This window comes from Bidens hawaiensis, unplaced genomic scaffold (genome assembly GCF_021521415.1).
Source record: "Bidens hawaiensis isolate Kalapana, Puna unplaced genomic scaffold, B.hawaiensis_p1.1 tig00065982_1, whole genome shotgun sequence".
Taxonomy (NCBI): domain Eukaryota; kingdom Viridiplantae; phylum Streptophyta; class Magnoliopsida; order Asterales; family Asteraceae; genus Bidens; species Bidens hawaiensis.
In genome coordinates, this window is record NW_027501741.1 from 25,177 (window position 1) to 39,195 (window position 14,019).

At 29.2% G+C, this 14,019-nt stretch overlaps 1 protein-coding gene across 1 annotated transcript; it reads right to left on the bottom strand.

Annotated features, from left to right (window-relative positions):
- Nucleotides 1-857: 857 nt before the first annotated feature.
- LOC143604609 (indole-3-acetic acid-amido synthetase GH3.10-like) lies at nt 858-13,787 on the bottom strand. Its single transcript, XM_077081032.1, has 4 exons — nt 13,278-13,787; nt 12,652-12,753; nt 11,593-12,431; nt 858-1,393 (listed from the first exon to the last, which is right to left on the bottom strand). The coding sequence occupies exons 1-4, from the start codon at nt 13,577-13,579 to the stop codon at nt 858-860; spliced, it is 1,779 nt and encodes a 592-aa protein (XP_076937147.1). The 5' UTR covers nt 13,580-13,787.
- Between the last annotated feature and the right edge of the window lie 232 nt (nt 13,788-14,019).

A 14,019-nucleotide genomic window follows, 5' to 3' on the forward strand; every position in this document is an offset into this window, starting at 1 on the left:
GCCACTAAAATAAGCAAAGATGGCATACGCAAAGTGCCATTAAAAATCAAAATTAGCGACACAAAACCTAAATGTCATTAAAAACGCGTAACACTATACCTTTAGTGACATAAGCATAGTGCCACTAAAATATAAGTTAGTGACATTAAAATTAAATGCCACTAAAATGTGTTATAAGCAATGATGACATACGTAAAGTGCCATTAAAAACCTAAACTAGTGGCACAAAATCTAAATGCCATTAAAAACGTGTGGCATTAGATCTTTAGTGGCATACGTAAAGTGCCACTAAAATACAAAATTAGTGGCAATAAAACTAAGTGTCACTAAAAATGTGTAATAAGCAAAGATGGCATACACAAAGTGCCATTAAAAATTAAATTAGTGACACAAAAGCTAAATGCCACAAAAAAATGTGTGCCACTAAATGGCTTTTTATTTGTAGTATTACTACTAGTAAATATGACTTTAACTTAATGCTTTAAATATGGTTATTTTAAATAAATAAATTGTGTACATGAATTCTCTTATTCAAATTTGTATTCATATAATTACTAAAGTGATTCCACAAGAAACATAACATTGATAACAAACTACTACAATTTTATTTTTTCGTAAACTTTATAATTAATTACCTTATAATTTTTCATCATTGGCAATTGAATTTGCATTAGGAATATGATTTTCCAAAATTGAACAATAATACATTTTGTCACATCATTGTACATATTTTCAAATTTGGCAAAAGGACACTAATAAACAAGACAGCTGAAGTTAAAACAAATTTAGTCTTAGTACAACTTTTTGCGTTGAATTATTGTACCCAAGTTATTTGGATATTATTTCCCAAATGACTATCACTTGTAAGCTGTACTACGAAACCTTTTGACAGTACATAAACTTAAGATCTTTAACAAAACCTTATTACTGGTGCACCTTGGAGTCTTGAACTGGCTCATTGTTGCACCATTGCCAATAAAATGTTCCATGATCTTCCTGAACGTACCCCGTTCAACGATACAAAGCTCTAATGGCCCAATCGAGTTGGTTTTCCTCGAGACAACATATCCGTGATCCACAAATGCTGCATCCATTTCCTTGCAACATCGTGCTAGAACGTGTTCATTTACTTCACCCTTAATCTCCCAATAAATGACGTAGTGGCCAGGCTGGTTTTTGGTGTCGGCGTGGCTTGTGAAATCAACTAGCTCGGCTCCGGAGTTGATAAGCGGTTGAGATCCCTTCTGGACTGCTAGTTGAAGGTCATTTTCTGTGTTTTTGTCTATATTTATTGTCAAGATTAGCTTTCTCCTGCATAGGAATTTGAGTTTTGGGCTTCTTTGGTAAAAACCAGCCACCTCCACTACATCTCCTAATCTGTACCTGTAAAGACCTACAATTGCAACAAGATCGTGTATAATTAGTTATCAATTTATCATCAGTTGCTCCCAGGAATGCAGCGTTGAAGCCATGTGCATGTCAAGCAATTACACGTCATGACGGGCGAGAACGCACGGGATGTTTGTGGGCCTTCGAATTAAAGTTATTTAGTTTTGTTTTTGTTTAGTACTAGTAGTGGTGAGTGCAAAACAAAAAATAATATATGATCATATATAAAGTTATGATAAAAATAACTAACTTTATTTATATAGTTGTGCAAAATTTATAATTATAAATTATAATAATTATAAATAAGTTAATAAATAAATAGTAAACGCATGGAGTTTGAATTTGAAAATTTTGCTCATTAGAGCTTGAAACGTAGTGAGCTAAACTAGGTCTCGATCTCTCATAAGTTAAACCAATGTAACTCGAATTTAGGCAAGCTAAGCTTAGCTTGGTTTATTTCCGCGAAGGGGGGGAGGGGGTGGGGGTGGGAGGGAGGGAGAGAGAGAGAGAGAATTTTCAATATTTTTTAGCGGTTGTGAGACGAACATAAAAGAGTACCGTATTTGAACAAGTTCTATATAAATAGCGTTTTTAGCATCTCTATTTGAGACGATCCAAGTATGCCTTGCGACTTTAATAGTTAAACTAACTTTTTAGATGAAAAAGAAAGAGGGATCTTATCTATATATCTATTAAAAGAATATGTTTTGCCCCTTTTCTATTGGTCAATTTGATTAATTTCCATAAATACAAAGCATTCTTAGAATTTCTTGATAATATAATAATTCAAAAATAAATTTAAAAATCACCAATATCATTTTGAAACTTAATTTGCATTTTTGTTTATTAACCATATGTTACTTTGTAATTTTAAATTCATTTTGAAACCTAATTTGTATTTATGTCTATTAACCATATATTACTTTGTAATTTTGAATAAATGAAAAGAAAGGATAACATTGATTTCTATCTATTTAACTTTAATTTTTAAATGTCCTTCAATCAACAGAAAATTTTCAAACGGATTAATCCCAACAAATATGTTATATATTTCTTTTTATGTATGTCTAATTTCATTAACTTAACTCATATAAATTATTTGCTGTCCTTTTCTTTTACCAGGTTCAAGGCATCTATCTATTAAAACAACATGTTTTGCCCCTTTAATAGTGGTCCATTTGATTAATTTCCATAAATACAAAGCATTCTTAGAATTTCTTGATAATATAATAATTCGAAAATAAATTTGAAAATCACCAATATCATTTTGAAACTTAATTTGCATTTATGTCTATTAACCATATGTTACTTTGTAATTTTGAATTCATTTTGAAACCTAATTTGCATTTATGTCTATTAACCATATATTACTTTGTAATTTATCTACTCTAATAAAAAACTATCATTTTTGCCACTTGTCAATCTCATAGCCATTCTCATCTTTTTTTTTCAACCAATTTCAATATATGGTCCTTATATTTTAAGCTATTTTAATATATGAATTTAAGTTTATTTTTATAAAAATGTAAATCCTAATCGATTCATTCATTAGCATTAATGGTGAAATAAGAAAATAAGGAAATTAAAGAAAATAAAGGTGCATCATTGTCAAAGAAATTGTTTTTAAACTAATATTCGAGCAGCAATGCATAATTTTTTATATAAGATTGGTTTCAAATTTGAATTTAAAATTTTCTCATATGCATTTGAACTCAGGAAAATATGTATTTTCTTAATTTTCTCCAAACATTTTGTATAAATATTGCAAATATGAAGAATACCAATTATATATACCTTGGTGTTTAGTACTAAATCATTAAAGTTGAATATTATAATTATAATTCATATGTATAACGATTTACAATATGAACTATCTATCATTTATTTATGACTTTTCTGTCTAGTATAAAGGGTTTTAGCATAAGAAGATCGATATTTAGTTTTTAAAACTTTCTTTCATAACTCGGACCAAAATGCTTCAGAAATATATATTTTATGACTTTATTTATACATTTAGATATATTTTATTTAATATGCCTTATAAGACAAGCTACTTAATTAAAAGCATTCAAACTTTTAAACCAAAAAATCTGTTTCAATCCCAATCCACTATTTTCACTTTCCAAAAAGTATTTAGGATATTGAAACCTAGAATATTGTTTTCATTAGTTATTTACATAATTTCAATATTCTATTAGCTTATTAATTTTATTTTTATACTAATACAACGAATTGGAGACATGCGAGTGTTACATATTAGTTAGTACATAATTAAAGTGTTTATTATAGTTTATATTTAAAATAACAAGAGACAATTATTGTTTGCGTCCCTGTGGTTTTAGGGCGGAGACACAATGAGTCCCTGAAAATTTTTTTGAACTGGTTGAGTCCCAATGGATTCAGAAACGAACAATTTGAGTCCCTGTGGTTTCAGAAACGGACAATTTGAGTCCTCGTGGTTTCAGTAAAATGAAAGTTTTACCCTGAAAGTTAAGTAATGGCAGGGACTCAAATGGTTCGTTTCTAAAACCACGGGGACTCAACCAGTTCAAAAATTTTTTCGGGGACTCATTGTGCCTCCGTCTTAAAACCACAGGTACTTAAATAGTAATTTTCTCAAATAACAAAGTTATAAAAGAAATTACAGTTATAACATTTATTATTAAAATATGTTATAAAAATTCATTAAGATTCAAACTTTAATTATAATATAACATAATAGAAATATTTATTATTTTATTTTTTATTATTTGTTACTTAATCATGCTCCTCATTACATTTCAAGGATATTCCATTTTCACATTAAATAAAAAAAATAGTTAACCTGGTTAAAACTCATTTACCATACTTTCATAAAATCTGAAATCTTTGCTTATTTTTTTCTATAAGTTGTTAATGTGTGTGTGTCTATATATATATATATTAATTAATTAATTAAATACTCCAACAATTTCTCGTAATATTAACTAATACGCGTGATTAGTATTCAAAATTTAAACATTCCTTAACTAATATTTTCAACTATTATAAATAATAATCACTACCGTCACTTTATGCAACTTTAAATCTTTTAATATCCTTCTAACTCTGAATAATCTTTGAACATGGTTTTTTGTCGTTCTCCTTGCAATTACATTCATATGAAATGAAACAATTCATTTTGTTATATTTTAATTTTCGATTTTATATGTTGCTTGATTACACAATTGTTAATTGTAAAATATAAAATCAACTAAAAATTTGTCATACACAGAATATTAATAACAACAAATTTATCATACCGAATCAATTTCAAATTTTAAAGATTTTATGGATTATTGTTCAGGTAATCTGGTTTTTGAGATAATCATATTTTTTGGATAAACATGAGCAGATGATCTCCAATAACATCATATTATTAATGGATTAAAAGGTATGATATATTATGTGTATAATATTTTTTTGTTACTTTCATGGATATATTATCATTTATCTAGGGTTGGTATGTACTTAAAAAACTTTATTTGTCACACGAACAACTATACGCGCCATATCAAGAGTTATAAGCAGACCTATATGTTACCTTATCAAGAGTTACAAGCAGACATGGACTAAAGATTTTTATTTTTGATAAACGATGTATACCTACCAATACAATCACAAATATGTGTACAAGGAAGTTTTCACTTATTTATAGCATATATGTGTAATCTTAGTTATGTAATTTTCATAATTTTAATGCAAATTGTAATTGTATTAACAATATATGATCATTTTATTGACTGTATTTAACTTAATGATTAAAGTTTAAAATTTTCATCAATTACATGTGAATTACACGGGCCTCAAACTAGTTTTGAATAAATGAAAAGAAAGGACAACATGGATTTCTATCTATTTAACTTTAATTTTTAAATGTCCTTCAATCAACAGAAAATTTTTAAACGGATTAATCCCAACAAGTAGGTTATATATTTCTTTTTATGTGTGTCTAATTTCATTAACTTAACTCATAGAATTATTTGCTGTCTTTTTCTTTTACCAGGTTCAAGGCATTAAATAAACAACTAAGAAAGCTACACTCATACACAATATACACCAATGCAAACTTCTTTTATTTTATTTTGGCTTTGTTTTCATTTATATTTCTATCATAACTATCTGCTAAAAGTTCAACTTTGTATACATATATTTCTAAAAGAATAAAGATGTCTTTCAACTATAATTAGTTAATGTTCTTCAATCTAGATGGAATTTTATAGATAAACATTATGTAAAATTCAACACTTTATTACATAGTATATTGATTTTTTAATTATTGGTATATGGTTAAATGCTTTTTAATATGCCAACAATCAAGCAACATCAGAGAAGATGAGGACAGAGTCAAAAATTAAAAATCTTGGTTTATTATTTCAAAAATTAAGGAACTAGACAAGGAGGTTTTATTATATACATCATGTATATTTCTTTTGATCCTTTTTTCTTTTCAAAATTATTCAACCACATTATAACTTACTATTTTCGCTTTCTTATTTTTTATAGTAAACTTTGCATTATAGCACTAAATATTAGTTTCAAACTTTTCTTGAAACTTGATTTGTGAGTAGCCGCAATGCATATTGAATGCCATTTAAAAGTTCATTATAAGCATTCTACTATGTAATGTAATCTTTTATAAGTCTATATCTTTCAATTTTATGATTTTGTCTGAATGACTTGCATTTATAAATCATGTTTCCGTCCCAACAAACAAATAAAAAATATATTGTCGTTTGAAATTATATATGTTTAATTGACGATTTTTATATTTTCACCCGTGTAGTACACGGGTCAATCTACCTATACTATTAAATCAATAAGATTTTTGTATACTTGTCTTCTTTCATTGGCCAACTCCTATAGTTTCCATATATACTATGCATTCTATGGTTTTTTTGTAATTTAAATAATTCAAAATTAAATGTTTTTAATGTTTTGGATGGACCCGCTTGTTTTTTTTTAACCCTATACCCTATTTATGATAAACAACAACTAACCGAAATCACATTCTTTCACCCTCATCGCAACCTCAATTTCTCTTTCAATCAAGCGTCTTCTTAATCCAATCGATTAATGAAGGTATGCTTTCTGGTTCGAATTAGCGATTAGTGAAGGTATTGTAGGATAGTCAATGTCTTACTCGATTTATGTTCAATTAAATTAGGGTTTTAAGCGATTTAGGTTCTAATCGATTTATGGTTTTAATCATCGAACAGTTATATAATTGATTAATACCATAAATCGATTTATTATTACTCTCATTATCTTGTTTTACATCTGTATACTTTATGAATCTGTTTATGCTTTTACATGATTTATTGTATCAATCTATTTAGGTTAAGGGTAATTTGTTGCAGTTTAGGCTTTATGGGCATAAACAAGATTTAAATTTGCATCAGGTGATTGGTTAGAAGATTAAGCTCAGTATGATGAGATACGCCTTTGGTGTGCTACATGGCAATGTCTCCAAGCAATGACTGACGAAAATGTATATCTGCAAGATTTGGAGGTGAGGTACATTCTTTCATGTCTAAGGTTTTTGCGTTGGGATTCATTTGTGTTCGTTTTTAATTGAGTTGAATGGCGATCTTAGCATGGACGAGGATAGCCCAATTATGCCTTCTTTTGCTGCTCATATATACGCACAATGCCACAAATGCAGGTTCCAAGTATTAATTCACACAGGTTGTTTGACAACGTTTTGGACTATGAAAGGTATTGGCCGATCTTGCTTATAACCAATCAATTGACATCTACTTTGATTCCCCATATCTAATTGAAGCTGGAAACAGGGTAATTCTTTATTTACATCATTAAATTTTGGAATAACACAATACTTTATGATCATATTTATTTAAAAAAAGGTATTTTGAAATAACATGCGTGACTAACGATATTTAAACGATTTTTAATTTTGAATTTAAGAAGTTCATAATTTGTAGTCAACGTGCCATGATGACCTGAGTGTTTTGTGCAGGTGGAAAGATGGATGATATAACTGTAATTGTTTGTGATTTATATGGTTCGTTATCTTGAATATATTGCTTCCATGAGCAGGATCACTATAAATTTCTTGTAAATCTTAGAAAATTATTTTTATTATTATTTATTGATTTGTAAATTGTATTTTAAAGACCCAACAAGTTAGAGGGTTGACAACGAGAGATGGATACCCTCCACCTATATTTGAGGTTAAGTGTGTGTCGATTGAGTTCTAGAGGCACTAATGACTGATTTTTGGTGTTATTTCATGGTGAAGAAATCGAGTACCTAAGTTCTGATAGTTTTAGTGATGATTTCGATCCAGCTTTATAGTTATCAAATTTTCTAAACTGTTTAAAAATGTCTGGAATACCTGACCATAGATTGGTTTTTAAAGTAAGTGTGCCAATAATGTTACTAAGGAATATTGATCAAAAGAATGACATATGCAACGAAACTAGACTTCAAGTTATTCATTTGGGTAGGCGTGCCATCGAAGTCAAAGTAATTTCATATACTAATATTGATTATCGTACTTATATTACTCGTAGTGGTCTAACGCCTTTAGATAAGAAACTTCCATTTAAGTTGAAGAGAAGACAGATCTGCTTTCAATTTGGCTTTCAATGACCATTAACAAATTTCAAAGGCAGTCTCTAGCAAGAGTTGGAATATATTTGAGAGATCCAGTTTTTACTCATGTTCTACTATATATATAGCTTTATCAAGAACGAATAGTAGTTGTGATATTAAAATGCTTATTTTAGATAAGCAAGGTAAAGTTACAAACAAAACAATAAATATGATTTTACTGAATATATTTATTAGTTTACGAATTTGCAATTTTTAAAGTTTTAGATTATGTTTTCAAACAATGTACTATGACTTTTTTTTCTGTAACTTTATATTTTTAAGTACTTTGTTTACATACAAGTTTGAATTGCAAGTATATTAAACAATGCTCCCAATAAACATATAACTAAAACTTTTGTCATCTTAAATAATAAGTGTTTAGCTGTCGATTTCTATATTTCCACCCGTCTCGTACACGGGTTAATAACCTAGTTAATATATTAAAGTAAACCATTTTTTCTACATGACATCATTCTAGGGCTATACCATATAGATCCTTTCCAAATTACTATCATCATTTAATGGCTTCTATAAAACACACGGACCCGTTTAGCTCTCTTCTAACCCGTGACCAGCTTTTTAGTTTTATACGTTACCCGTTTTGTATCCAAGTATTACTAAATTTATATATAAACACAATTAATAACACCATAATCATCTGTTAAAATTTCTCATCATCTTCTTTTTGTTCCCGCCGTCATTGAGTTTCTATATTTCCTCATACTCTAGTATTATTACGAAGGTATTTTATTTGGTTTTGTGTATTTCATTTCACGCGTAGTAATTCTGTATACTGATTAAAGAATTGTATATATAAAAGATTAGGGCATGTGCATTAATTTATTGTTCCTATATCTCTTAATGCTTAATATTTTCCCTTTTAGATTCAATCAATGTTTGTTTCTTATACACTAATTATTTCTTTTAACTGATTAATAAGTTGTCTAAAATTTTTGTTATTCTACAGTGGTTGGTTTGAAATTATATTTTTTGAAGATCACATCTTTCTTTATTGTTATTAAAGATCATGAACTTCCACTTCTGGTACGTAATAAAAAAGTTGTTAATGTTTACTACATATTATAGCCAGATTTTTAAGTTTCAGCACATGTTTGTTTGAACATATCTTAAGTTTGGATTATGGTTTGGATGGTCTATGTGCATTACACATATAACATTTATAATAATACTAAAATTTTATGTATATTCCACTGTGATATTTTTGAAATTGTTTGAAGATTGCAATATCCTTCTACATGATTATTAAAGATCCTAAATTCCTACTTTGATATGTAATATAATAAGTTTGTAATTTAAATAAATATTATAGACAATATTTTAAGATTATATACATATTTTTTAACATATCATAACATTTTTTTGGGACGTCAGAAAAATATTATATTTATATTTGATGTTATGTTTTTGAAGATGTACAACTTACAAAATTAACATTAATGTTTATGTTATGTGTTATTAAAAATTAACAATAATAATAGCTGTCTTGACTTTTTAACCTCATAAATGTTAAAAATTTTAATTTCAAACCAAGAATTATTTATGTAATAATAAATACGATTAATGTTAATCAAGAATGATTTGAAATTCAAACCAAGACTAATTTGACTTTTTAAATATCCTTGAAGTTATTGTTCAAATCAAATCAGGTTTCAAATCAATTTCCATAATAACTAGACATTGTCTTAAACTAGATCAACTAGAATAATATTCGGGTAGACTTAAATTGAAAATATCATTTAATTATGCATATATTTAATGTTATAATTTATTTTATAAATTTTAAATCAAATCGGTTTCAAGACAATTACTGGAAGTTTTATATTTAAAACAACTATAAGTAACTTCCATAAATCGGTTTCAAATCAAATTTATAGAAGTTTTGTATTTTAATTTTTAAATTAAATTATTGTGTTTTAATTTTTATTAATATCTTTAAAGATGCATATATGTTTTGATATTTTATTTTAAACAGGTCAGGTTAAATAATTTGGTACATTTGGTAAATTATTTACTTCTAATAATATTAATTTTATAAGTATATAATATTAAAAAGTCAAAAACCAAATCCAAATATACTCCGAAATGCTACATCGAAAAAAAACATATTTGTTTCATGTACATTTGAAATTGTGTTTAGGCATTATTATTGTTGTCGTTATTATTATGATGATTAAAATTATTATTATTATTATTATTATTATTATTATTATTATTATTATTATTATTTCTATACAATTTTCGCATGTATAATACACGGGTTACTAAAAGATATTGCCATTTATATTGTTGTTTGAGTCTCCGTCTCCAATTCTTCCAACGTTAGAGAAAAACGTTTTTTAAAGACGTGACAGCATTTTGTTCTAAATATCATTTTTATGCACATAAAATGTAATATAATAATATTGGTATTAATGTTTTATTTTTAAAATAAATCAAACACCAAAGTTTGCTTTGCAAATTATAATTGATAATTAATAGTGCATAAATATGACAAAAAGTTATTATAAAAGTCATAAATAAAAATTATTATACTAAATAACTCAATTTATGTATTATATAATAATATTTTACTTTTATTATATTTTTAATTCATGTGTAACACGGGTTTAACTTATTGCGTAAACAAAGGACATTGATGTTAAAGATATCCAGCTGGATGAGTATTCATAGGAAAATTTGGCAGGGACCGCTTCCTTTGTTTATTTATGAATTTTGGAAGGGCACAAAGCGAAGGACCAGTGTTGCCGTAGAAATGTGACATATCCGGTCCTATGCTATATCCTATATAGTACAAGTAAGATTATTTGTTTACATTTCAATTATAAAAACGTTATACTTTTGTGATTATTTTCAATAATGGAAACAAACTTCTTTTCTTCGAAATATCTATGTCCTCTTATGTCCTATCAACTTTCCTCAAAAACCTTTTTTTTCCCTCTAGTTTTGTCATTGCATCAAGGTACATAATATTTACCAAAACACATTAATAATTAAGTGACTAGAATGTTTTTTCTTTCAATTGATAGATAAAATGTTTATTTGACCAACTAGATTTCAAAATTTATATTCTAAAACTCGTTCATCAAATCACTTTTTAGTCGTTACTACACGATTTTGACCAATTAGATTTTGACACGCATTATAAAACCGTGGTGTTGATAGTTTTTCTTTTAAAAATCGTCAGAGCTAACGGGATCTTTTAGGTGTTAGAAGATTGTTTAGGCGTCCTATGAGATTATTTTGGTTTTCGACAAGATTTATTTTGACGTCAGTCATCAGGAGAGATTTACTTCGGTGTTCGACGAGATTTATTTTGGAATCAGATGAGTATTTTTGGCTTCCGAAGAGATTTTTCTGACAACAGATGGTTGGTTAAAAAGATCGTCATTAATGATTAAAAAGTGATTGGTTGGATGAGTTTTAAGGTTTTTGAAAATTGGTTATTGAAATGTACATTTTTTCGACATTGACGGGTCAAATGTATATTTTCATCACCGTTTTCCCGTAATTTTAAGTTTTTAACAGGACTAATGTTGAAGAATTCACCTGTGAAAGTTGTAAGCACAATCTCATATTGTTGTCCGATCTTCACATCAGATAACGGCACCGGATCATCTTCTATGTAATCGTCACAAGTTGCACCGCCAGCCCCTACAACTGCATCACTAAGCGGACGGTGCAATGGAATGAACTCAAAGTAAGAAAAAGTAGGAACAACCGTGAACGTCACATTCTCGAATGCAGAAGAAGGGTCCATATTCACTCCGATCCAACTCTCCGTGGACCCATACTCCACGCTCACTAGCGGTAAATGGTCCCCTGAGTAATGCCTTAGTTTCTCCAGGTAGGGCTGCATTGAACCCGTCATTATCGAGTACACATATTTCGCATTTGGCCACATCTTTGAGATCAAACCACACCAACCTGATCCCTCTAACTCCGCACACTGCGAACTCACCCATGTTGCTAAACACGGGTTTGGTTTAATCAACCCAAGAACTGATGCTCTTATACCGGGTATAGTGATTCTTGGACTCAAAGTTCCGTTATAAAGATCATTGCATATTTCTCTCCAGTAGTCTTCGAATAAGGCGAGTGCTTGCACGATGCCATACGCGAAAGTTGAAGTGATGAATTCAACTTGTGGAGAGTAAAAGAGTCCGAGAAGGAAGTGACAATATGTTGATTGCTTGTAGTCCCCACTGAAGATTACTTCGTGTGGGCTACAAGTGAACGACTTGGTTTGTTGTTGTTTTAGTTTGAACTCAGGGCTTGCGAAGTAATGCGTTGTGGCTGTTCCGACTGATAATCTGCCCTTTGTTTTGAACTGTTTGCTGCCGTAGATAAACTCGAGAATCTTGCCTCCTTCTTTCGTAGGATAAACCCTTCATATAAATAAATATATACAATATATTATCAGGCTAGGGTTTATTAGCATAAATAAGTTTTTAAGGTTCTTTGTGATCTCTATATATAGACATCCAGAACCTTAGAAACCTAGCTTGAGTCTACCAACTCATACTGATAAGCCATAATAATAAAGTCTAGTGTATGTCACACTTGAAATAAGTTTGTAAAATTTAGTTTATAGATTTGAAACTAGACCTTGATCTATAAGCTGCAGCCAGCTTGAAGGTTTGTAGAGTAGTCTTGGAGCTATGTGAAGTATACGGAACATACTTTTGTCTTCCTTCAGTTGTTCCAGAGCTATGTAAACACACCCCAAAATAATTGAAACATTAGCGCATGTTTAATTCATTAAAAAGCTTGTAAGAGGTACTATCTCCAACCACCCACCCTGAGGCTAGTATGATGTTTGGCATTCACACAGAGAAAAGTTATAATATTTTATTATAACAGAACTTGGTTTTAATATAATTTATTATTGAAATGCCAAAAAATAAAAGTTTAAACAAAGTGTGCATTTAGTTTAAAGAAAAAGTTAAATATAAAAAGTTATTAAATGTTAAATGAATTATTTAAAAAGAAAAGAAACATAATTTTAATATTCATAATTAATTAGACTCTATGATTCTTCTAAAAGTGGGTTTAAAAGAAAGTTTTTGGACTCTACAAACCAACTCAAGAAGCCGTTAAAAAAATAAACCATATAAACACTTTCAAATACCCTAAACAACATTAAAAGAAAAATAAAAAAAAACTTTCCAAAACAACATTAATAATAATAAAAAAAACTCTCAGAAATGGATTTGTAGGGTATTATTAAGTACCTTAAGGAAAGAGTAGTGATGGGTTGTTTAGTGAGCAAAGGGGTAGTTTCCCCTTCCGCAATCCGCTGAATATACGGGTCTAAATCTGCATGGGAAGCTAGTGGCACCACAGATCGGTACAAAGACTGCAATGCTTCGGCATCCATGTCATGAACATCAACATCTCCCAACCATTGCTCCAAATACTCCACCCCATGATTCATTTCAAGAATCCTCTTCAGTGTTTCATTCTGCACACTCCCAGCATTCATTGCAAGCTCCTCAAACCAGCTCATCATGTCATCACTTGAACATGTATCCATTGATAATTATTGGATTGAAAGTTGGAACCTCTCTCTCTCTCCAGGTTAATGAGAGAGAGAGACGAGTGAGTATGTGAATTGTGATCGAAAGAGGCTGCATTTATAAAAAATATCTGTGGGTGGGGACTACTGGAGAAAACTTTATACCATACAAGTCGTTTTCGTCTTCACTCCTTATATTGAGCCCCGCAGAATGATCAATGCTAGCTAAATGTTTCTTTATCATCCACTAAAACGACTAATACATAAATTATATAAACGTTTAAAGCATGGTAATTAATAAATTGTTTATTCACCTTTCAAAATCGTCATCATCCGGTTTTAGACATCTCTACGATATATCAAGTGAGTTTTGGAAACCGGAGAAAGAACGAGAAAAATTGGAAATGTGGTGGGGGCACTGCGCACATATATTTTTTATTATTATTATTATTATTATT